Source organism: Struthio camelus, chromosome 24, assembly GCF_040807025.1.
Source record: "Struthio camelus isolate bStrCam1 chromosome 24, bStrCam1.hap1, whole genome shotgun sequence".
NCBI lineage: Eukaryota > Metazoa > Chordata > Aves > Struthioniformes > Struthionidae > Struthio > Struthio camelus.
Window position 1 is genome coordinate 7228906 of NC_090965.1, and position 25215 is coordinate 7254120.

The following is a 25215-nucleotide window of genomic DNA, read 5'->3' on the forward strand; positions in this document are numbered from 1 at the left end:
AAATACTGTCTTTTTTCAGCTGGACAATACAGAGTGGAAAAATGCATTACTCCGAGCAGTTCAGCATGCAGAAATTTGACCAATGAAGCACACTAAGAAGAGAAAAAGAGCAAAGAAACAGTGTAATTAAGAGTGACCTGGTTTCTGCACAGCGTGCAGGCGGTCCCTGCCGCAATTACAGCCCTCTCGGGAACTGGAGGTTCCCGGGTTTGGTTTCCTGCTCACTCTGTGTCCAGGACAAGCCACAGGACTCCCAAACACCTCAGTTTCCCTGTCTCTGCTAGAAAGTCATTTGAGATCAATGAAACACAGCTGATTTAATCACTAGAATTATAGAATGAGTTCTTTTTAGTCTGAATTGCAAAGAGACCAGGAGCCAACCACTTTAAAATACAAAGTTATCTTTTTTATCATGTGATAACATTATATTTGCTATTATGTGATATTTACCCTAGAAATTGCTACAGAGACATGAGAGACAGGTACAGTGGTCTGAATTACACTTTAACTTAGAAGTTTAGAGAATAAAAGCAGAAATGGCAATCCCCATTCAACACAACCGCTGTACTTCAACCATTACAATACGCATCAACCCCCTATAGCTGAAGCCCCCACTTACAGGCAAACCCCAGACCAGTGGGGGCAAGGACGGACTAGTAACTATTACACAGCTTTCCCACGTGCTCTCAAGCTTGGAGCAATTCTTTGGGCTTTGCTCTCCTCTCACGTACATGCAAATTGCTTGCTCTGATGTAGTTAACGCGAGTTTGGTGCAAACATCAGCAAACACAAGTTACCCACACCAAGGAAAGCCAATACCATCCTCAAGGGTAATCTTCTGTCACAGATTCTTCTATTACATACACAGAACGCATCTATCGCATCTCGGGTCCCCCTGCAACAGAACAAATGGACCGTACGAAAGATCAAACGCAACACGGGATGTCCTGTGAGCGTATCGAAGAGCAGTGCTGAAAGGCTACGGCAGTGATTTCAGAGCCTGTGACAGCACATGGCGCTGCATAAATGCTGAGGCATTTATTTAAAAAAAAAAAAATAAGCAAACTCCCAAGGAAAGCTGGAACCTTCATTTTCAGAGCAGGAAGCATTTGTATGTCACGGTAGTGACTTGATATCTGTTACAGCACAGCCGGATGTCCATGGAATGGTTTTGTCTGCTCGCAGCTGAGAACGGCCAGGGCTCACTCGGCTGTGACTCGGTGGCTGGCGTCTCAGCAGGGTTGGGAAGCCGGCGCAGCCAGGGCAGCACACACATCGGCTTTGTACCAGGATGACAATGACAGATGGGCTCCAGTGTTTTCCTCAGAGCGGCTGCAGTTTAACAGCAGGGAGGAGCTCTATTCCCAGTTCTTCCTCTTTCTAGGTGAGCAGAACCTCATCACTGGAGCTGTAGGGCAGCGTTCACACCACACTTTGTGCTGGGTCCTCTTCCTTTTGAGGAGAGTTGGCTGGCTGGGGCCCAAAGGGTAGCACTTACCCCAGGAATAGCCAAGCAGAGCGGGGCATTGCCATGCCCGTTATGGGCCCATTGCAAGCTACAGGAGTCTGCTCTGCAACCGGAAATCAGAGAGCTTGCTCTAAAAGTTGCCTGTTTATGCAGACAAAGTTTGCTTGGGGACAACGAGAAGTGATTCCTAAAGGCAGGAAGGCCAGCAGAGCCACTGGTAACAGAGCTGCACCATGCTGCCGTACTGGAACAACCATCAGCGCTGGTACTGAAAAGCCTGGCTTCCAGTAAACACGACTTCTAGCATCAGGAGTTCAAACAAGGACACGGCAGCGGCCAGCTACTGTGATTTGCTGAGCCCCATTAGGTAGCTGGAAAACTACATGAGCTCAGCTGGGTTTCAGATAAAGGCTCACAAAATTGTGCCCGCTGCAGTTTGCTACTGCTTAGAGGTTGCTAGGCATAATACTTTGTTGAAATCTGGGTGGTTGGACAGGTCAGAAGGGCTATCTTGTGGCTCATTGCAGCTCCTCAAAGACAGGGGGAACTGGCTGACAGATTTAGTAACGAACAGTAATAAAGAATGCTGCAATGGGCTGTTAAAAGCTCTTGGTCTACTGAAATGTGATCCCATTTCAATGCAAATCTCTGAGAGTTAATACATATATTTTAAAAAAAAAAAAAAGTACCACAGACAATTACCAATCCTTCTCGAGACTGCTGACAACAATTCTCCAAGCCAAACCAACGTTACTACTTATTTTGGAAAGAAAGTTGTTGAAACCTAGTTGTTTTATGTTTACTTTATTTTTAAAAGATTCCCTTTGCATTACCATTTAAAATGGTTACAGCGGTTTAAGGTGCGGGTCCAGCAAATGCACTTTGACATCAACTGACTTGCTCCTATGCTTAAGCCTAAGCATGCCCCTTAGTTGCACTACTGAACTGGCATCTGAACGGTTTTCAATTTAAGATGGACACTAATAATCCTCATAATGTGAGACAAGGTGGACAATTCAAGTTCTCTGCCCCTGAACCATAATCACTAAATCATATCTTCCACGGGCTTTAGGAAACTCTGCCCAAAATACCGCACCAGCCTATCGAGGCCAGAAACGATCTCCTTTGTAAGCAGCAGCAATGACCTCAGCCACGACTGCTCCTCTGGAATGAAGCAGGGAGGAACACCACAACCCAAAAATGGTGCTTTACAACCAGGTGCACGTCTGTGACTCACGGAGCTGGGGAAATGTGTGAATTCCAGCAAGTACCTACCTCCCTGAGGTCCTTTTAAGCAGCTCTGTCATACCTGTAACTCAGACGGCAGTGCCTGGTGGAGGAGGTAATACCGGATGACAGGTATGTGCAGCACTCTCATAGCCCAGGACAAATCCAGACCTGGGTGCAGCACACGCAGGGTGAGTCTGCAAGCTGCTCTGTCCTCACAGGCCTGTTCCGTGGGATGGTAGTGTTGGTGTGCTCGGAAGGATGTCCCCATGTCTCTGCCTTTTGTAGCCTGGCTTTGTAGAGCCAACAGCTTCCTGCCAAAGGCAGGCTCTACATGATCAAAATCTCTGGCATCGTTCCTGCACTTGTGGCAACCACACACTGCTGCAACAACGGATGAAAGAGCATGAGATGAGTCCTGCCGTTATACAACACAAACCTTCAGAGTTGTGCCTGGACCCCGTTAAGAGGAGCAGCGCTGGCAGCCCAGGATGCAAAGGTGCTCCCATCCACACGCAGGCCTGTGAAAAAAGCTGCAGGAACAAACCCGCAGCTTGAAACAACTCCTAGGGCAACTGAACATTGTCACACAACCACAGCTATGATCTACCCGCATCTCTAACCAAATTTCACAGCAAAGGGTAACGAACAAAGCCCCAGTCTTTTGGGAAGCACAGTTCAACAGCAAGGTGGTGACAGCCTGGGTGCAGCTCTGTGGCACAGGACCCTCCTCAGCATGGAGGGACCCAGAGGAGCTTCCCGTCCTGGTGTCTCACGCCCACCAGAAACACTCAACACAGCTACACCCTTTATAATGGGGATGTCCCCCTCCACCCCCGCCACAAACATTAGCATACATGAGCCTTGTCCCACATACCCCATACATTCATGTCCATATACCCTGCACTGCCAGTGCACGTGTATCTGCACACGCAGCTGTACATCCATCGACACGAATACCCCCACCTTTCCCTCCTGCACACATGTAGGCACACGCCTCCGACTCACAGCACAGGGTTACCTCTGTGCCATGTCCGAGGCTGCCTGTGCTGCTCTTCCCAGAACAGCCAAACTATTTCAGCGAGCAGAGCGGTTTATTGTCACGTCTCACTCCGAGAAGCGGCTTTCTGCCGCACCCAGCCATGGTAACTAGCTCCACCACAGATGGCAATTACGATCAAAGGCCCCGTTCCAAGGAGCTGGTTTGATCACGGGGCTCGACCTCCCGGCTGATGCTTTACCTTGTCCCTCTAGGCAAAAGAGAATCCATCAAGTATCAGTTTCAAAGATTGAAGCACTCTCGGCATCAGCTGCTGAAAAACATATGCAACACGCATCTGGGGAAAGAAACTGCAGCTCTCTAATCCCTAGAGATTCACCACAGAGCTGTTGCGTCCTCAGCACTGCCGGCCTCCAGGGAGCTGCAGCAGCGTTAGCGAGAGCAGGATTCAACCACACAGACAATTCCTTGACCGACTCTGTGCAGCAGTGTGAGATGAGCTGCTCAGGGGACCTGAGAGCAGGATTCAGCTCTGTGTCAGCTGTGACAAGGCTTTCGGACCCACAGACAATGCCTGTTCATGGAAACAAAGCGCTGGAGGAGATGCGTAACACCCCTTTCACATCAGGCTATTTGCTAGATCCTCATGCCATTAGTCAGGATCCCTACACAACCCAGAATGACAAAGCAGAGCCGGCCTCCCATCACAGCAGCACCATCCAGCATCACCTGGGCAGGACAGGGAACCCCCAGCTGCAGCGGGGATGCTGGGCTGCCTCTTTGGAGATGCTGGTCCAGCCTGGACTCAGCCCATTGATGCCATCTGCCGTTCAGAGAGCACTTGAAGGAGAAGAGGAGCCTGTCCAGCACTGCTGAACTCAAAACACTCATAAAACTGGCTTCAAACACCAACCCCCCCCCACCCACACACACACACATTCAGGGTGCACTGACCCACCTTCCTGCTCCCGAGCCTTCGCTCACGGTCACATCTCCATCACCCAGAGGGCAGACACCACCTTTCTGTTTCTATCAAAAAGAGTCCGTCTCTCCCCTGCAGCCTACTTCAGAGCCGTGGGAACGACACACAACCACAGGACTCAGGGTGCAAGTGTGAGAATCACCAATGCAGAGACTTAATCCCCTATCTCATGCCTGCCAGCATGCTGGAACCAGTGAATTCCACCGAACCCATAGAGGTAATGGGAAAACTGGAGGATCTCCCCCGATCCTGTAGGAAATCCTAGAATCCTACTTTTCCTTCTGTTGTTCTGTTGTCTTGTCCTGTTTCTTCCCCTTTAGCTTGGAGGTGGCACCTTAACACTATGTACCCTTACTTCCTTTCTGCTGTAGCTAACAGTTCTCCTCGGTGTCCCTTATCACCAGGCGTGCCAGTGGTGGTGGTAGTAGTGGCAGTGGGGGTCAGGATGAGTACTGACCAAGCTGGTTTTGGGATGCACATGCTGTGGATGGGGAGCATGCTTACCTCTTGCTCCTTGCAGTTAGGTCCTTCTGCTTGGGAGCACTCACACAGCGTACGTGGATGCCTGGGTTTGGCAAGTCCCTAAAGGGCATAAGGCTGCAATGCACTCTCACCGCGTTTCAAATTGTGTTGATTTTCCCCGGCCTCTGCAGCAGTCTCATTAAATCTCTTATTCTGTGATTAATTAACAGAGCGCCTCCAGTCTTACCTTGGGTTGCTCTGCCATGCCAGCAGAACAGCTCAAAAGAACACTCAAGAAAAGTTTTAAACCTTTCTTGAAATAATTAAAGAAGATTAATTTGAAAACACAGCCAGGTTCCTTCAGCAGAGGTCAAGCAGAGGCAGAGTCCAGGAGGCCCTTTAACCACGTCAGGGAACAGGCTGAACTTCAGACACCAAATTTCCACGTACCAGGGGGGCTCTGTCAAGGGCAATGTACTCCAGGAAGCAGAGCCCAGCACAGGGATAGATCAGGCCTACCTTTTAATCCTAGTTTTGCCACCAAGTGGCTGTGGGTACGTCTTTTCTCACCTTCCTGCTGCCTGGTTACCTCTCTCTGTTTGCAAAGCCATTTATAATCTGCTGGTAAAAAGCATGACATTATTACTATGGAAAACATTCCAATTCATCAGACACAAAGGTGTCTCCAAGTGGGCATTATCTGAAAATATAGTACAGCAGGGTGTGCTGGAAGTGTATGAAGTCTCAGCAGCTCCCTTTCCCAGTTTCCCAGCAGGTTCTGGGGAGAGCCCAGCAGGCAAGGCAGGAGCTGCAACTCCTGGGAAATCTGCTCAGGGTGGTAACCAAGCCTGGAAAAACTTGGTTGGAAAAGCCAAACCAGGTTGAGATGTCAAAGTTTTGTTTAAAAAATAAAAATAAAATAAAATAGAGGCTCTGTATGTCCATAGCACCACTGGAAAGGAAAGTGCAGCCAGCTGGGACTACAGAGCACCACAAAGCGACCTGCCACCGGCTGCAGAGACAGCAGCCGCGAGAACATGCGCCTGATCCTTCATTTGGTAATAACAGCTTGGATTTCACTGACAAAGGCAGATGACCTAGACCCGGGTCTCACTACACTGCAACTCAGAAAGGCCTTCCTTCTCTCCTTCTCTAAATGCTCTGCACATCTCCAGCTTTGATTACTGTCTGTCTCCCCCCATCCTCATCCTGAGGCCCTGACATCTCTTCATTAAGTCCTAGAGCCTGGTTTATTCCCATGACACGGCTTTGTCACTCTCTCCAGCCTTTCTGCATGCAGAAAGGAAAGGATCAGCCCCCAGCTGTGCTAGAGCAAGGCAGAGGGACCAGATGCCTCCTCCTCTTCCACCAGCATAACACCAAAGTCAGCTGAGCAGCAGAATCAAACCCCGAGCCTCGGCCAGCACAGCCTGCCTCGTTGCAATAAACAGGGCTCAGAGCTAACGAGAAAGCAAGAGCAGAGGAGTATCAGGCTGTGCTGTGTGTGGGAAAGGTTCCTTAAGGACAAAGGAAAACACTTCGTTAATAGCTAGAGACTCTCAGCCGTGCAGAGGCGGCTGAAACAGAGATCTGCTGTGCCGGGAGACATGGGGTTTGTTCTAGAAAAGAAGGCTCCCTCTCGCCCTCCAAGCCACCGCCACCTCCCCCTCCAATTTTTACAGTTCAGAGGGATGTTTTATTAGTGTTCTCAGGTCAGGAGGCAGCACTGTCACCCTCAGGGCTGCAAGCAGAGACGGGTGCTCTTAGCACCGGAGCCAGCAGACCTTTAATCACCTGCGCTAGCAGAGACGGCACTAGCCGGAAGCGCCTGGCCACAGCACCCTGCTCAGCCCGCCAGCTGACCTCCCCACCCCCGGTGGGCACGCGGCACCGTTTATCCAAGACGCTTTCCAAAGCTAGGGAACCACCGTCCTCCCCCAAGAAAAGGAAACTGAGGCCCAAATCAGGAAGACAAACTGCTGCAGAACACAAAGGAGCCAGAAGTCCTGCCCGCCTGGGCTAGCCAACGGCATGGTCCACCTCCAAACGCTGCGTCAACGTGGAAGACGCTCCCGAGACTTTTCCAGACCCGCTCTGGGGAGCGGGCACTGAGCTCCCCCGTTTCACACGCTGCTTAGCAAACTCTAACCACCAGCAGCCTACACCAAGCACTAATCCAAAGCTGTTTTACAAACCTGCCTGTTATTTCTTCCTTCCCACCGTCGGACCATTCCGATAGGCCTAAATAACGCGTTGACAGTTCCCCCCATCCCCTGTGAGGGCCTGTGACCACGGCTCACCCCACGGCAGAGCTGGGCCCAGTCATTCCCCGGGGAAGCTGCAGGGAAACACAGGCGACAGACAATCACTCACCCTGGAGCCCTCCCCATCTGCACTATGTCAAGAGCTGGACTGTGTGTCCTTCCACCCCAGGCAGAGATGCGTTTCTGCGTTAGGTGTAAAGCTCCTTTGCCACAGATGCCTTTACACAACCTCCCAAAACAGGGTGCCTAAACAATTAAAGCATCAGGACCACAGATGGGAACATGACAAGCAACGAAGACAGACACCATTATGTCTATTGTACTTAGCCAGAGACAAGCAGGTGGGATGTAAATAATTAGCGAGCAGGTTGTTAGCTGTGGAATCGGTGTCTTTCCCCTTTCATCTGCTCTACATAGCACTTTGAGATCAGAAGAAGATGGGACTTGCAGCTGACAGGGCTGCACTTCAAAAGGAGCCACTCGCTTCATTGCTTCCTAGCAAATACCGACAGACAGAACAGCTCTGGCCACCCACGAGAGGGACAGCAGCCGGCCCAGAGGACAACAGCTAGGGGCCAGGGTCTCACCGGAGGAGCGAGGATCCCGTGGGACGCAGGAGATGCAAGTCCTGCCTGTGTCCTCCAGCACGAGCTCGCCACCAGCTCGCCTTGGCCAGCCTGCCTGGCGTAACGCATCTGTCTCAGGGGCCGAGCACCATCGGAGCCTGCGCCCAGGGGAGCGGCGCAAAGCACGCCTGGGCGCCAGGGCCACTTCCCCGGGGAGTCCCTGCCATTGCCACGGCCGCCGCACGGTGTCCTCCGAGCTCTGCCGCAGCGCGTGGGGCCCTGGCAAGAGATCCAAGCTGGCTTTAGCAGCCCTCACTAAGCCCCGCACAGCCTTTTTCCTTCAGCTATCCCTCTGCCTCCTTCTGCACAGGACAAAGGAAATTTCATTGGAAAAATCCCACTCTTCTCTCAAGCCAGGGACTGTTTTAAAAGAGGCATGTTACAAGTTGGAACAAAAAAGAATGGCGCAGCAGTGTCCGGGCTTGCTGACGCAGGGATACTGCGCTGACCCCAGCCGCAGCTGCCTACGGTGGCTCCCTCCCTCTTTGTAGGCCAGGTCCCCTGTTTTTATACAATCACAAGAGAGATGGCCCCGAGGCAGCCCTTAGCACAGGCAGGGCTTGTCCGAGAGCTCTTCTGAGGACCGCTGTTAACGGTGCAGCTGCTACAAGCTAGAACTATAAGCCAACAGTTCAAACAGCCCTCAGCTCAAACCGCTCAGAAAGCTGGAAACCAAATAACGAGGACGCGATGGCCAGGGTCCTTTGCCTTCACTGCCAAAGCAAAACTTTACCCAAAGCTACCACCCAGACCCAGGGATGAGAGAGCTTTAGAGTCAGAGGCAGGGCTCATATTTGCTCCTTTCTCCTAAAACCGAATAGAGAATCCTAAAACCATTGAAAGGGCCAAGAACTGGGTTGGAGCATCGCATGTTGACGCCATCCACGCGTGAAACCCAGCAAAGGCAGTTTCTGTGCTAGTCCTGTTCCAAAAGCAAGGTCTTCCCTCTGACTGAAACAGTCCACCAGGCATTCACCCCTCCCAGTGGCGCTGGCAGCCCCTTGCTCCAGCTCCTGGCAAAGCAACAGTCAAATGCTACGGGTTTGCAGGAAAAGCCTTGCTATGAAGGCAAAAGAATGACACCCCCACCACCACCAAATGTGGCTGCAGATTAGGAGTTTGCCTTGTTGCAAGCCAAGGGGGGTCTCTGCAAGGAAGCACACACCGATCACAGGGTGCTCAGAGAGGGCAACCTCACATGAGCTCTCCCTGAACAACCACTGACCCGTCTGGATACTCCTAGCACCTCTGAACTCTTGTCCTTTCATGGTGGGTCAAGATGGCAGGATGGAGGTGCTTGCCCATGCCCTGATCTCCAGAGTCCTTCCTGTTGACACAAGACATGACACACCAGCTCTGTGAGCAGTTCCTTCCCCTGGGTTTCCCTGTAGAGCTCTGAAGGCTATCGGAGGGGACCCCTGGCTAAAGCGCTCCATGTGGGCTGTCCCCTTCCATCGTCCTTCTGTAGGGCTGGAATTGCAGCATCCAGGAGGAGGAAGAGGAACAACAACAAGAGGAACAGGCTCCTACTGGCCACAGCTTCAGAGCAAGGCTGGCTTTTACCCGCTAGCAGCCAGAGCAGAGCTGCCAGGCTCCCAGAGCAGCTCAGGTGGCGCCCACACAGGCTCCGCACTGCCAGGAGCCAGCCCGGCAGCAGCACCGCCACCGCTGCTTGATGTAGCGGGGCAGCAGGGTCCTCTGCAGGAGCCAGCTAGGAATCAGAGACACACAGGGCCTCCACAGCACTGCTCAGGCCCTGGTTCACCCCCCCGACAGTCAGCAGGCAGTTCCTGACCACGATGCTGGAGCAGGCACAGCGCGGGGTGGGCATGGGGGGCAGGCTCTCCCACTTGTTCTTCTCAGGGTGGAAGGCCTCCACAGACTCCAGGACAGTTGGCTGGTTTCCTGGAAGCACAAAGTGAGGCACTAGGTCACCCGGGGAAGGCACCTGCAAGCATCCCCTGCTTGCCTGTTCTGAGCTAGGTGTTTGCACTCTTAGCTCCAGCCTCTTACACGGTCCTTTTTCCCTGCTCCCTTGGGCCAGCCATGGCTGAGATCTCTCTGCTCTGCTCCACCGTGCAATAACAATACCTAATCCTTGTATGCTTTTAAAGGGTTGCTACCATCTCCAGCACCTCACCTAGTCCTCCAGCCACAATGACTCTCCCTTTCAGGTAGCCAGCAACAAAGTCTGCTCGCCTTTTCTTCAAGTAGGAGGAGCGCTCCATCTTCATCCAGCCACCTGGGGAGGGAACAGACAGACTGCTGGTTGGGCTGAGCTGCCAGTCACCCCACCACAGGGATGTGCTGGGCTCAGGGCAAGTCCCCATTGAATTTTCTAGGCTATTTAAGTCCCAGGAACTTAACCTTCAGCCAAACTCCTGAAAATAAAAGGAGAAACAATTGAAAGCCTGGGAACCCAGCTTTCCCAGGTGAGGCTAGACTGGTCTCCAAAATCCCAGAAAGCTCCCCCCTTGTAAGCAAGTCCCCTGCATTCAACGCCAGCAAGTTTACTGGCAGCAAGCACTGCATCAGCATAGAAAACAGTGGAGACCGAGTATTAGAGGAGTATCCAGACTCTTGGGAAACCATCTGCCCCCTGGCCTTCTACTTATTTGTGGAAGTGCAGTTTTTCTGCTGAACCTTGGGATACTAAAAACCTGTGACAGCAGTCAGGTTTCTTGCCAATATGTCCAGGAGAGAACAGTTGAACCTTGCTGCCTTGCCTCGTTTATCTTGACTGCCAGGCTGGGCTCAAGGCACCAGCAGCCATAGGACTCGGTAAGCAAGCGCTTGCTGCTCTGCAAGTACAGCAAAGCCTCTCAGCTCCGAAGCACCGACACCCAGACAGCCTGCAAGGCCTCCCGAGGCCTTGACCACCACCCACCCTTCTCATCCAGAAAAGAGAGAACCATGACAGCCCCCACCTTGTTCGATGTCAAACGCATCCACAGTCCTCATGAACTTGGGCTGCCGGTAGAGCCGGCCCTGCCGCAGGCCCCCAAGACTGAAGAGTTTGTCTTCTGTGGGCACAAAGCTGGAGAAGGCCCTTTTGTTGGGGATGTTAGGAAACTTGGTCCATGATCTGGTCTCTGTGTCAAAGACCTCAAAGGCATTGATAGCGTACTTGGATTGCCTCCCGCCTGGGACAAAGGTGATGGAAAGAATGGGGTCGGTTTGGCTCAGACCTCAGATAAGTCAATGGCAATAAAAACACCAAAGCAGCCATCTGGGGGAAGCTGCCAAGCTGCCAGCTGATATAATGCCCTTGGGTCTCTAGTTATCTTCTGGGATCAGGCCTTGCAGAGCTAGGTAGCTTGTCACCCTCACCCTCCTTCTCCTTTAATTTCCATTTCATGCAATTAAAACACCTTTTTTTTGTTTTGTTTTTTTTAAAATGCAGTATACACTCTCTACTTCCCTCCATCCCAGTGGCAGTGGGTAGCTAGTGCAGGACGGTGATTATTATGCACCAGTTTAATCAAGACAAATTCACAGTAGGGTAGGTATCAGCACTCAGAGAGCCTTTGCAATTCAGATAAGTTCAGCATCAGGGCAATCCAGTAGCCCAGGCCTCGCTGCAGAGTTCATGAGGGAGCAGAAGGGCCAGATCAGCTGCTGTTACAACCGCCGAAGATGCTGTATTGTTCTTGTACCAATCAGATGCAAACGAATACAGCTATTCTCAGCTCAGATGCTCAGTGTGTCTTTGAAGAGTGAAAGTCTGCTTGCTACTGGGCCCACAAACTGTTCGCTAGCAGCAAACAAATGCAAAATAGATCAAAGAGTCTTTTGTGGTAGCCCTCTCGAGACAGCCAATGGTGTCTGGTGGTTTGAGCAATCAGGACTCCTGGGTTCCGATCACAGCTTTGCTCCTGATATACCATTCGGCCATGAGCTAACAGCAACAGTTCTGTGCCTCAGTTTCCCTATATACGAGGCTAATGAAAACTGCTCCCTGCAAAAGGCTTGTCCAGCACTCCCCAACAACTGCAGTCTTTCCTCTGTAAAAAGCAGACCCTTGGTGTAGGTGTGCAGTACTTCAGTGACATAAGGTAGATAGAAGTATTTTTATTCCTCAGTTGAGGCCAAGGGCTTCTATCACAGTCTCAGGAGTGCAAACTGAACAGGCAGCCTGACAAAGCCTAACCGTATCCTCAGGCTGCCAGCAGCTGCGGACAGCTCTGAGATAAGGGAGGCTGTTCCTCTGGCATGCACAGCCACACCATCTCTGAGCTTCTGGGCATTTAAGGGTGCACAGCTCTCGCAGATGCTTGGTATGGAGTCGTGAATGGAAACCCAAACCCCAAGCCAGCCCCACTCAAAACCTACAGCTGCAAGTGCAAGCTCGGTATTTCAGAGAGCATGAGAAAGCAGGATCTTTTGCCCCAAATCCCCTCTAGGAAGGCTTCTCAGCACTCATAGGGGTCTGAGCTCAAAAGGAGCCACTGCCTAAAAGCGGAGGAGGTGGTGGCAGGCAGGACTGCTTCTTACCCAGCACGTAGATCTTGGCGCCTCGCAGGAAGGATGTGGCAGCGTACCTGGGTGTGGGCATGGCTGCCAGCGACACCCAGATGTCCTTGAGCATGTCGTAATGTTGCAGGTAATTGTGCGGCCGCAAGTCAGATCCCATCCCACCAGCTGCATAGACTCTGTAGTCTGGACAGGGCCAAGAAGCAAAAAGAACAGACTTAGGGGAGAGCATCAGAAACACACCCACGTGCAAAAAAGCACACGCCACCATGCACGGTGGGCCAGAACCATCGACTTCCATCTGAGTCACTGTCCTGGAGATTCTCAGTCCCTGCCAGGACCTACCCACCAGGCTCCATGTCCCCTCCTTCAGCACAGGGAGCACTGCCAGAGCACGGTTTGATAATATAACCCAGCTACACCTTCCACAGGGAAAGGGACATCAAGTCCAAACAGAACATCGGCACCTTCGGGTTTCATGCAACTGCTTTGATGCGCAGGGAAGCCGGGAGCCTCTCTCCAGCCCTGGTGATGCCCCTTGCTGGGGCACAGGAAAATTCACTCCCAGGCCTTTGAACAGGACAAGGAGGAGGTTAATGTGCCAGTCACCTTCCCCTCCCTTTGGTAATAGAAGTAATTTCTCCCTTTCTTCATCCGCTCAGCACACGCATATAGAGAGATATTTACAGCACTGCAGCAAATAAAGCACCTTTGTGTTCTCTGCTGGAGAAGCAACTTCCCAGGGGGTGGTCGTGTGGCGTTGAGCCTGCCTGCCTTTGCCACCCCGTCTGGGCCACCAGGATTCATCCCAGGCCACCAAAACAAGGCCTCTGCAAATAAGGACTCCCATGTACCTCAGGGGTGCTCCCGAGGATCCCCCAGGTCCACAGGACCTTTGAGCCCAGCTCTCGATGTCTAACAGGGAAAAGGTACCAGAAGTACCTGCATGCTGGGAGTGGAGCGGAAAGCGCCGGCCTCCCAGCCCGCTTGCAGCTCTGTTGACTCTTCTGTGCCCGGCCTTGCTCTCCCTGCCCTGGAGCTGCCCGCCCCTCTCCTCAGCCCACATGTCCAGCCCTCACCACCACTGTAGGCTGGGGCTCCACTGAGGAGACCCAACACTCTTCCACACGCTCCCACCACGCAGCACGACCTGGCTCCCACCACGGCACCGCAGCAGGCAGGGGCGATGCTGCGGTGCAGCCCCATCAAGGCACAGCAAGGGGGGCAGCAGCAGTGGCCCTCGTGACCGTCCTCGCAGAGAGCTGAGCTCACGGGACAGCCAGGGCACGCCAGTCGCAGGAGGATGACTGAGATCTTCCCATGGAGAAGCTGAGCTGGCCCAGGACGGCAGCTTGGTGACCCACACTGTGGGGGGTCAGAGCCAAGACGCGTGAAAGGCACCGAAGCTATTTGTTCCCCACCAGTTCCATATCAGCTGTGTCCATCTCTAGCTAACAACAAACCTGACTCTCCAAAATAAGTCCTTTTAATCACAGCACGCAGCGCTATCTCCTTCAGCAAGCACTCCCCTCCAGAGACAAAATTCAGGAGACCAGCGACAGCATCCTTGCCCACAGCCCTACAACAAGGCAGCTGAAAGAGCAGAGACTACGTCTGCATACCTCAAGGATTAGGGTAGCTATTTCTGTTCCTGCCCTCTCGCACCAAACTGACCCCTACCATATCTGTCAGTATGCAAGATTATAGTCAGAGAGAAAATCATCTCCAAGACCGTAAACATTATTTTTAAGCATTCCTTGACAGTAGCTTTTAAACCCACTTAAGCAAACAAACCAAGCAGCTTTCAAAGAAGCTGCCCGGAGATTAGAATCATAATCCCAGGCACCGCAGGAAGCTGGCTGACCTCAGGCATGCTGCGCAGAACACAGCTCCCAGCCTGAGGCGTTTCAAAGCGGGGCAGAGTATGCTAAAGGAAATCAATGCTCCACATCTCTGCCTAGAAATTCAGATTGGGAGATAAGGCAGAGCCTTGCAGGCATTTAACAATACCCATTTAAGGTAGTGGTTTATGTGGGAGAGCTATGCAGGAGTCTCCCACAAGGCCAGGCTCTTCTCTTTCTTGTACAATGATTTGAGCCCACAACTATGAGGCTGGATCTCTCTTAGCTGGTCTTGGGTTTGGACCACAGACCTCCAGAGTCCCCTCCCAATCAAAACTGTTCTGTGGCTCTAAGACCTTCACCTCTCTTTGGCACCACAGCTCAGCCAGGGGTACACTCAGCTGAGCTACACCAGCCAGCATCACCATTTCTATTTTTCCAGCAGTTCCAGTGTACAAGGACCACCCCACTGGTGGGTGCCAGGCAGACAAAGATTGGCCTGACACTTCTATCACAACTTCCTTTGGGAGAAGTTTCCTCCCCCACCTCTTCCTGCCCCTGTTCACAGACCTTTGAGGAAAGTTGTTTCAGTGGTCTCCACCTGCTGACTCTAACCTACCTCCTCACTCGCTCATCTGGAGTGAAGTAGCCTGGTTTCCAGAGGTGCCTGGCACTTATCCCACTCACTGACAGCAAGAGGATCTCTGAGCAGTCAGCAGGAGCCAGGTAGAGCCATCTGGAAATCAGTCTGGACAAAACTATCATAAGGAGTTAGTTCTCTTCTCCAGTAAATAAAACTCTTGGTCATTCTAGAGTGAGATCAAGAATTGCCCCAAATCTCTAATCAGCCCTTCATTTCCTTCCCAACTTGGGACTCTGGCAGAGCTAGAGCTCAATTGCTACAAGACCTTGGAGAAATCTGACTCCAGGCCCTGGAGCTTGGGCCTGTGAAATACACCTGGGTCCACGCACAGCCATGGTCCACGCGATTCAAAGGCTGAAGATTCAGAGCAAGCCACTGCGTTTATCTACTTTCAGTACCCTCAGAGAAGAATCTCTCCTCTTTAGCAGGCAGATTATGACAAAAATGTAGGGCTCAACCTCTACAAGCACCAAAAAAGTTTTGGAGAAGACGGTGACCCTGCCTTAGATTAAGACGGCACTGCTCAGAAAGCAGTTCTGCTTCTGCATCAGGCAGAACCTAACCCTCCCAGACCCAATCTCCCCCAACAGCAACCCTCATGAGCCTACAACGATGTAGTAAGAACTGAATTCTCCTTGCCTTTCGTTGTCACTGAGATGCCCATGGCTGCTTCTCTCAGTGAGTTTCTCTTCTTCCACTTGCCCTCGTCTATGTTGTACATCTCCACTATCTTCAGTGGCATCTGATTCACTCCGACCCCTCCTATCACCATGATCCGCTTGCCCAAGGTGGCCACCGCCACTCCAGCCCGGGCCGTGGGCATGGGAGGGAGCGAGTTCCACTGGTTGGCCTCAGGGGAGTAGACCTCGAAGCAGTCCATGGGGATGCCATTGTCATCGCAGCCCCCAATGGCAAACACCTGGCCGCCAGCTTCCACCAGCGTCGAGTAGACCCTGCGGCTTGGGAGGGGGGCGAGGGTTTTCCACTGGAAATCTTTGGTATTGGCTAACTCCATGGCGGCTCGTGGAGCAAGGCAGCATCGGTCCCCCATCCACAGGGAGCGGGCTGGCTAAGCTGCAAAACAGAGCAGAGAAGTACCGTTCACCGGGGGAAGGCAGAGAAACACGTGAAGTGCAAGCCCCATCCTCGCCCCGCCAGAGCTCCCGGCAGCCAGGAACGCGGCAGGCCTTCCGGAATCAACGCGTCCAGAGCCAGGCAGCCTCCAGCCGCCGCCAGTCCCGCCTGCCACCCCCAACGCACAGCAGCAGGGACTGGTACCTCTCATCGCGTCTCCATTAATCCTGCAGTTCCAGATCTGCCTTAGAAGCTCACGCTGAGACCAGTCCTAAAAATAAAACAAAAGTGGGGGGGAAGGGCAAGGGAGGTTGGAGTCAATTTGTTATCCTGTTTCCTGAGCATCCCGCCCCCAAGCGACATTCAAACTGAGGAGGCTGCAAGCTGTCTGCTCACTTCTCTGGCTCTCTTTTCCTGTCTGCTTAGGAACTTTCCCTTGCTTCCTCCTCCTCTGATCCGACTGTTCCTCCTTGTTTACATCTTCCCGCATGCCCTGGGGGGGGGACCTGATCCAATAAACCCAGGTGGGAAAGGCAAAAGCAACCCCGCACCCCTCAACCCCGCAGCCACGACTCCCTGGCTGTGCCACACGCTGCTTCACAGCAGATCTGTAAGGGATCCAGAGAGCAGCACAAGCTCCCGCTGCAAACCCAGGATCTTTTTCTCTTCTCTCTCAGAAGGGCTGTCAAGCATGCAGAGGAGATTAATTAGCGCAGGAAGACAGAGAGAGGGTAAATGGAAAGGAACAAAGGCAGCAGCAGCTTGCTCGCCCAGCGCAGTGGAATAAGGTGCGCTGCGCGAAGAGTACCTCCACCTTCACTGTGTAACTGGCCTGGTTTAACAGCAGCCCTTAAAGCAAGGTAAGGCTCATCTCTTCCCTTGCGGACCGCAGCAGCCACCCGCGCACACATCTGGAGACAGGACTGAAGGGTGGAGTGAGCTTTTGCAAAAACAGAGAGGGGACACTCCCGGCCGAGCGCTTACCTGGGCAGGACACTGTCCCCTTCCCTTCACCTGACATTTTAACGCTTGTTATTTACTGTGCTTTCCTGAGCTGGTCTCACAACTGCAGGTACCACAACTGCCACTGCAAAAAGCAAGGCTGGGAGGGGAAGGGACTGTCCCAAGGTCATGCAGGGATCTGGGAATGATTAGGAGAAGAAGAGATGCCTTAGCTCTGAGCCCGTCCTGCCCAGCCGAGCAGCCTTTCCCTGACACATTGCAGCTCAGTCTCCCTCCCTACGCTGCTGGCTGGACATCGCAGCCCCACGTGCCCGCAGGAACCCACTGCCCCGGCCACAACGCTTTCTCCCAGGCCTATTTCAGGGGGATGGCACGGACTAGCCTTCCCCAGCCAAGCAGGCAGGGACCACTCGCTTCTCCAGCCTTGACCCCATCCCTTCAGATCTCCCCATCACTGAACCCCCTGGCAGCAAGAGCAGAAGTCTGTAGCCTAGCAACAGCCACCGACAGCCGCCTTCAGTCACCCCTCCTTTCTGAGGATCAGGGTGGGCACCTTGCGCTTTTGGGGAAGGGCATTACGCAGCAACGAGGTAATTCTCACGGGAAGGAAGAAGGGGGGCCCAGGGCTCACCAGGCTGGGTCCACCACGTCCTCTTGCTGCATGCAGTGCTGATGCAGGGGGGCTGTTGCCACTGCACTCCTGACCCATCCTGTGTGGAGCCCACCGGGGATGCCACACATTTCTCCTATAAATTCCTGCCTGTGGTATTCATCAGGCAAGCAGGGAGAAAGGGAGGGCCAGGGCGTTTCCTGTCCTTTATCTCAGATAAGTACAACATAGCTGTCACCACAAACTCATCTCCTACTCTGCCTTCGGGCATAGCCTGCAAGGACCATCCCAAGGCGAGACCAGTTTCCGTGGTCATGTTGGTCTCTAGTTTCTTCTCTGAAAGTGCAGATCAGAGGACCTTGCTGGAAAGGGAAAAGTATCAGTGAAACAGGCCTCAGACAACTGGACTGAGATCATCAAAATCACTTTGCATATGAGTCCGAGTTGGCATAAAACCCAGTCAGTCTAAAAAGCACTGATCAGGGAAACTCTGTTTATCTTAACTTATTCTCCCAAATAAATTTCAACAGCCAGCTAAACATTACTTATTGCATAAAGAATGTGATTAATAAAGCCATAAACACTCCTTTGACCGTAAACCTGCAGCAGCAGGACGCAACACGTGCACATGCGCACATCACCTGGCACAGCGGAGGCCGCACTACAAACACACCCAAAGCAACAATATAAAGCAGCGGCAAGTCAAACCATGCTTTGCATCTTCCCAGCAGCTCAAGAGAAAGGGACAAACAGACAAGATCACTAGCTGTTGTTCTCCGCTCTTCAGTACCTTGCTGTCTGATGTGCATCGCCACCCACAACCGGATCAGCTCAGGGATTTTTGCCTTGGCAATTTAGCAGCTTTGGACTACTGCTTTCATGAATAAATATTTTTCTCTCCAGGTGAATTTTCATGTGTTCATCTCAGACAAATTCAGCATGATCCAGTAAATGAGAAAAGCAGACCCAGCTGCTTGTTTGCTGTTTGTTTTTTGTTTTTTTAAAGTCAGTCATTGTCTGAACATTCTCTTTAAAAACATCAGCAAACAAAATCCATGAGTGTGATTCAAGGCATTTCAAGACAGGTGAGAGTTTCGGTTGAGTACTGGGCAGCTCCTTCATGAGAACAGGCAGAGCCAACACCTGCAAATTCATGACAACTGTGGTCCCGGACGGCGGGAACCAAAGGACCCAGAGAGCCACTGTGTTCAGCAGCAGTAACGTAAACCCTCTCTGAATTCAGCTGCTTTGGCATTAGAAGAATTTGCTATTTTTCCCTGCCACGCACCTAAAAGCAAATCAAGGTCAGTCTGAAACACTGTACAAACATCCTTTCTCTTCGTCTCTGCAGGATCACTTGACTTTTCACTAGAAAGCAATACCGATGCTGTGCCTTAGGAGCTGGGAGTTGTCAAAACACGCTGACCAAACACCCCCGTGCACTGCAGCCATGTTCGCCTCCTGGGCAAATGACATTATCACCTAATTATACCAAACAAATGGGAAGTATTAACATTTTTCTTAAATGGCTACATTAAAAAAAAAAATCGAAACGAATGGTAATTGCTTTTCTATCAGAGGAGATGGCAGGCGCTGTGCTGAGCCCACACCAGAGCTGCCCAGCTTTTGCAGTCCAGAAACCACCACTCTAAGAGCCCTGCCAGCAGGATGGCAGCCCTGCACCTCCTGGGGCCTTGGCAGGTTTTGCCAAGTGACTACGTGGAGAGGAGCGTGGCCAGGCAGGGAGAGCCCCACAGCACCCACAGAGATGAGGACAAGGACCAGACGGAGGAGGGGGACCCCTCCACACTCGGGCTGAGCTCCCTGCTTGCAGCCTCCCTGCACTCTGACACTTAGATGCTCTCACCAAAGAAGAGGTCTTTCCTCACCCCTCAGGTTACAGGAGGCTCAGATTTTAGAGAGCCCATAGTTTGGTGACACTTATTACTTAAAATGATTTGTGATTTATTAAAGAGAGGTTACCCTGGCATACATTAAAGCGACAGACCACCTGACCAGAGGGGAAAGATCTCCTGACTGCACCTGGTGCTGCTGAGTGCGGGCAGCTGCTTTGGCTTTCTTTCCCACATTACCTTCTGCCAGGATTTAGAAGCTGTTGGCCCTGGGCTCCTGAAATTCCCTCAGCTGCAGAAGGGCAGCACAAGGCCTAGACAGAGCTGAAGCCTCCCACCTTTATCCAATAGGTTTTTCTTTAGACTTATATACTAGCTTGTGTCACCTGCCACCTAAACGTTACACTGTAATGCTACTGCATGAGCAGAGCGCGAGATGGTCCTACTTACAGCCCTCCAAATTGATGGAATTGCAAAAAGGCCCCAGAAAGTGAAAAGCCACTGAGATACACTCAAGTCTTCTAGTTTAATGTCCATGCTGAGGAAATCCAGCCTAAGACATCATTGAACATACCTCACTGCCACACACACATGTGCACATACACACACTCCCTCCAGGAGAAATCCAATGAATCACATAGAGCACAGCTAGAAGAAGTGGCAAGAGACATCTAAGCCTTACCCCAGCCCCGAGGCAAAAACAACTCTAAAAATTCATCCAGAAAGTGTTTGTCCTACTGGCTCTGAAAAGTTTCCAGCACTCCCACAGCCCCAGAATCAGACCACTCCTGAGCCTCCCAGAGTACATACTGCAGTACTCACCAGTCCTTACTTGAACGCTGCTCGTTTCAGGGACACCATGAAGAGCCAGGTGACCACCAGGTTTCTCCTTTGCATCTCATTATAACTTCACATGACCCGTTCACAGCTGACCCTGCGCTTTCCTGACTTCAGTAGTGACCCCAAATTTACTTTACTGGATCTGGAGATAAGTCACACCCAGGACCCTTGTCACAGCCCCATCAGGAGCTAGAACATCACCACTCCCCATATTGTCTCCAGGCTGCCAAATTCCAGCATGTTCCTTGCTGTCACCAGGAGTGGGTTAAAATAGAAATGCAGACAGCCATCAGTCTGACAGGGAAACCTATTTAAGAAACTATCCTCTTTTGAGACAAAGCTCTGGTACTCACCTAAATGTCTTGCCAGATAAGCACTGGGCAGTCCTGCAGCAGGCCAGTCAATGTGACAAAGGGGCTGCAAAGCTCACGGAAAATAACATGACATCCAGCCAATTTCAATAGCCAGAGCAATAATTATTCTCAATGTACTGAGGACTGGCGTCACAGAAGAGGCAGAAACAGGGACAACAATAGGCTGGGAATAGCACAAAACTCTGAAGAGATAACGGCTCCTGCTCCTGAGCACCACGCAGGAGCGAGCAGCTTCATTTCAGCTCTCTTGGCTGCGTGCACTCTATTAAATAAAGAGCAGGGAGAGATGACACAGCACAGACTGCAAGGAAGACAGCTAGGAGGAGATGATTCAGTGCAGGCAACCTGTCTTTTGTACCAAGGAATAGTTACGGTATGAGGCCAGGAGCAGAACAGGATGCTGGTGGAGATCCCCAGAAATTTCATCTAGTGCCAGGATAGGGGTGTCAGACGCAGCCCAGATCTCCCCTGTGTGCTTTTTCCTGACAATCTTCCAGGTGCACGTCCATATTACAGCAATGCTTAGGTGCTCTCAGAGCTACTCCAGGCACAGGGATCCAAAAACCCAGCTTGGGGCAGGACAGGCCCATAGAAAGGAAAGCGTCAGGCCCTCGTGGATCAGGTCTTCTCTTCCCAGCGTTAGCCGAGAGCGCACAACGCCTCACCTGCGCTGAGGGGCAGAGATGGAAAATTATGAGAGGTGCCAGGGAAGGGGCGTCAGAGATGCTGCGCACGAGGAGAGATGTAGGAGAGACGAAAAACCAGAAAGCAAGAGAAAAGGAGGGAAAACATTGTGACAGTCATCTTCATGTTGTTCTCACCTGCCCTGAAAGCTAGTTGTTATACACCCTCAAATGCTTGCAACCTTCTAAGAAGTTTCAGATGCGGGTGCAGCACCTAAACCTCAGCCTTAGTCGCTGCAATCGAAGTGAGCTGCCTTCGCTCTTAGAAGCATATAAATGTCTTAGTGGAATCAGCCTTTACACGGACAGATCAACATTAGCCTGGTGGGAGAGGCCCTATCCCTGTACACTCAGATGCCAACCTTTGTTGTAAAAAACGCATTCTTACTTCGGCAAAGACACAGCCAACAAGAAGCACGTGACATTCATGGGGCAGACTTTCCAGGAGGCTCAAAGTCCACATCAGCCACTGCTCAACACTCAGAAGGGGCCATAAATTCCTTCCTCTCTAGGGAGAGGGCTCACTTGTCTGCTACCCAATAGAGGGCAGATTTTCACAGGAGCCCAGCGCCCCGAAGCCCCCAATGAGACCCTCTTCGTGCAGTCTCCCGAGAGCTCAGCCCCCAACTGGCACTACCCTCCTCAAACCCTCACCAGTAATTCAGGTACCTGAACAGGACCAGGGTCTTCGGAGAAGTCTCGACACCTTTTCAAAGTCCTCAGGATGAGGAAACCTGAGCCTCCCACCCAAAATCTTCATGCTGCCCTGCCTGGGACCACACACGCAACCTTCTCCTCTCTGCTGCTGTCACCTGCAAAAAGGAATCATGTGGCCCAGCCTAACGCTGTTTCCTGGGGACATGTAGAATTAGATGTAGGTAGTCTCTCTCGAAGCTTAGACTATTATTTCATACTCCTAGCCCACAAGAGCTCACGTCTTACACCATCGCGGGTTTTCCAATGACTCCAACTTCCATTTAGGCAGAAAAAGCAAAACAAAACAAAACAAAACAAGAGAAAAAACAAATAGACAAACAGCAACCAAAAACCATAACCCCTCTGAGAACTGGGGACTCTAGTACTGCCTTTTTTTCTTCCTTGCTTGAACCCAGGCAGCTGAGGTTTTAAACAGAACATACATGAAATTTTAAATCTGGTATTTCTGACCTTGCAATGCACTGAATCAAGTTTCCTTTCCATAGTAACAGCTACCCAGAAAAATAACAACAACAAGTCACCAGTTCCTTGCCTTTCCGTGCAAACTACCCAGCTGGCAAGAGACGGTTCAGTTACAAGGAAAGAGCAGAAGGACTGCAGCCACAAAAGAGAACTGATTGTACCTTTACGCCAAGGCCAAGCAGCCGCGCTCGCGAGCGGTCCGTTCCACGTGTCCTCGGTTTCTGAGGGTCTCCAGTCCCAGACACGTACACACGTACGGACGGTGCGAATGTGAAGGCAGTGGGCTATGAACAATCTGACCTCCTCCCTGGCTCTACCCTTCCCCCACTACCGGCCCCTCGAGACCATTTTCAGCCTCCTCACGCCAAATGTAATTTCCTGACGCTGCTAACAGGAGGAAGGCAGAGAGGCCGTGGAAGGAAACATTTCACGGCTAACAGCAAAGCAACTGCAATCAGCGGATGCCAGCAGCAAGCTTTAGCATGCTACGGGACAGGAAGACAAGATGCTTCAATTTTTGGCACTCACTAGCACAGGGACGAAGAGCAAAGTACCCTTTTCCCGGCTGTGCTGAAGAGCCAGCGGAACAAGGTAGGATTTGTTCACGGTGCAATTTGTCTCGAGAGCGACAGAGTTACAATTTCATCCAGAGGAAAAATAACCCACCTGCTGCAGCGAACACCACCCCTTCCCCAGGCACGCTGAGCATCGCCCGCCCCGGTCCCTGCGCGCTGTCGCTGCTCTCTGCGAGAGGAGAGAGTCTCTTTTGCAGGGGTCCAACACGCCAGGTCTCCTCCGAGCTCTTCAGTCTCACTGATTACGTTCATAAAGCTCTTGCTACGCTGTATTTAGGCCACACGCCTCCAGCGGGAACGCGCAGAGCTCGGGCCAGACTTTCGGCTGGGGTGCTCACAGCACGCAGCCGTTCCTGCCAGCGGCCGGGCTCCGAGGGCCGAGCTGGGAAAGAGGCTGCAAACGTTTGATTCGGGGGCTGCTGCAAAATCAGACAACAGCAGCAAAAAAAAAAAAAAAAAAAACAAGGAGAGAGACCAAAAATAAACCACACACCCACACCAAAAAAGCCTCCTTGACCCACTTTTCTCTCTTTGCACAGAAACTCAGCTTCGTCTCAGACGGCACGCTACGAGCCTGGCCTCGCGCCCCCGGAAAGCACGCACGCATCCCAGCAACCTGCTGACCTCCAGGGAGAGGTTCTCCTTCCTCCGCCCGAAAGCCTTCCAGGAGCGCCTCGACCTTCCAGCTCCCCAGCAGCAGCGGCGAGCCCGGGCGACGCGCAGCTCTTTATCGCAGACGCTCTTCAACTTTAACACGAGGAAGTCCAAGCGCTCAGCTCCTGCAGGAGCGGCTGCCTCCTCCTCCCCAGCTCATTCCTCGCGTGCATCCATCCCCCTCTCCTGCACGCTCTCGGGCTCCCTGGAGGTTGCAGCCCTTGTTAGGAGGAAAGCGAACCACAGACAGGAGCAGCCGGGGGCGGGAGGGAAGCGAGGGGCTTGTAGCACAGAAATAAAAATCAGCATAAACCCAGCAGCCCTAATCTTCGCTCTCCTCCAAGAGATGTAGGACGATTAGAGCGAGAGCGTTCCCATCTGCCGCGGCGAGCGGCGTTTTCCGCGCTGCCCAGAGCCGGAGGGGTGTGCGCGCCGCGTACGCTGGATTATGAGACCCATGCTTAAGCCTTTTATGGCTCCCCACGCTCGCACGGGATGTTCTGCAACAGCGGCTTTCCCTCCCTCTGCTGCAAAGCCAAAACTACTAGAAAAGGGAGACAGACAGACAGAAATAGAGAAGTAGGAGCTGAAAAGCAGGAGCTGCGTCCGAGAGGACGCGGAGACCCTAAGGAAACGCGGCAGCCTCGCTGGGGGGCTCCGTGCCGGCCCCCAGCGCGGCGCGGGGCAGCACCCTGCCGCGCACCCACGCCCAGGATGCGTGCAGGGTGCCGCATGAGCGGTTCAGACCGCAGCAACGGCGGGGCTGCTGCTCTCTAAAAATCACAGCCCTAGGTATCTAAAAGAAAACGCTTTCTTCTGCGGTCTTGGGTGCAGCGTGTACAGCCCCTTGGGCCACAGCTGTCACGGTCTTACCAGGAGCAGATGTTTCCCTGCCTCCCAGTCTTTCCGGGCTTTTGCTTCCCTGACCCACTTCTCAATTCTTTTCTTACAGGTGATGCAGAATAACTTGGAATCTGGAAGAATCATTTCTGAACAAAAGACCAAAAGAGAAAGCCCTTCTTTAAGGCACCTTCCATCAAGTCCCAAAGCTCCTTGCCAGAGATGCACCCGCAGTTCAACCCAGCAGATATTTCTAAACACCTTCAGGAATCTCCCTCACCTCTGAAAATCCACGACACCCATGGATTTTTGCTGCTGTGTGTCGAGCTCGTACAGCTTTCCCCGCCGACACGGAGCTGCGACCACGCATGGTGCTCACAGCACCAACAACCGCGCTTGAGCGCTCAAGCCGCTTTTGAACCTGCAGCTTCCAGAGCTGAAAGCACGGGGCTCTTCCATCCCAGAGGGACTCGCTCCTCTGGTTGCCAGTTCCCAGCAGCATGGGCCAGCCAGGGGAGGGTGACAGGCTCCAGAGCTGGCCTGAGGAGGTTTCGAGTTCAGTTCTGGCTTGTAAAAGGCTCCTA

At 52.3% G+C, this 25215-nt stretch overlaps 1 protein-coding gene across 10 annotated transcripts; it reads right to left on the reverse strand.

Annotated features, from left to right (window-relative positions):
* Positions 1-384: 384 nt before the first annotated feature.
* Positions 385-24984, reverse strand: KLHDC8A (kelch domain containing 8A). 10 transcript variants are annotated; one of them, XM_068918329.1, is made up of 9 exons: positions 23762-24207; positions 23229-23306; positions 20680-21370; positions 16265-16331; positions 15626-16060; positions 12524-12688; positions 10957-11172; positions 10170-10271; positions 385-9934 (listed from the first exon to the last, which is right to left on the reverse strand). In XM_068918329.1, exons 5-9 carry the CDS (start codon positions 16035-16037, stop codon positions 9741-9743), a joined length of 1089 nt encoding a protein of 362 aa, XP_068774430.1. In that variant the 5' UTR covers positions 16038-16060; positions 16265-16331; positions 20680-21370; positions 23229-23306; positions 23762-24207; the 3' UTR covers positions 385-9740. The 10 variants fall into 10 exon arrangements, with proteins under 10 accessions (XP_068774430.1, XP_068774429.1, XP_068774431.1 ...); XM_068918328.1 differs by lacking the exon at positions 23762-24207 and adding an exon at positions 18922-19115 and having other exon boundaries at positions 23229-23542; XM_068918330.1 differs by lacking the exon at positions 23229-23306.
* Between the last annotated feature and the right edge of the window lie 231 nt (positions 24985-25215).

Excerpts from the sequence above, each read along its gene's own strand:
- KLHDC8A (XM_009672234.2), bottom strand. The coding sequence starts at position 16,037 with ATGGGGGACCGATGCTGCCTTGCTCCACGAGCCGCCATGGAGTTAGCC. Across the intron at positions 12,689-15,625 it reads CATCTCAGTGACAACGAAAG|ACTACAGAGTCTATGCAGCT; the intron begins GCAAGGAGAATT and ends GGCCCTGTCCAG. Across the intron at positions 9,935-10,169 it reads CATTGTGGCTGGAGGACTAG|GAAACCAGCCAACTGTCCTG; the intron begins GTGAGGTGCTGG and ends TTGTGCTTCCAG.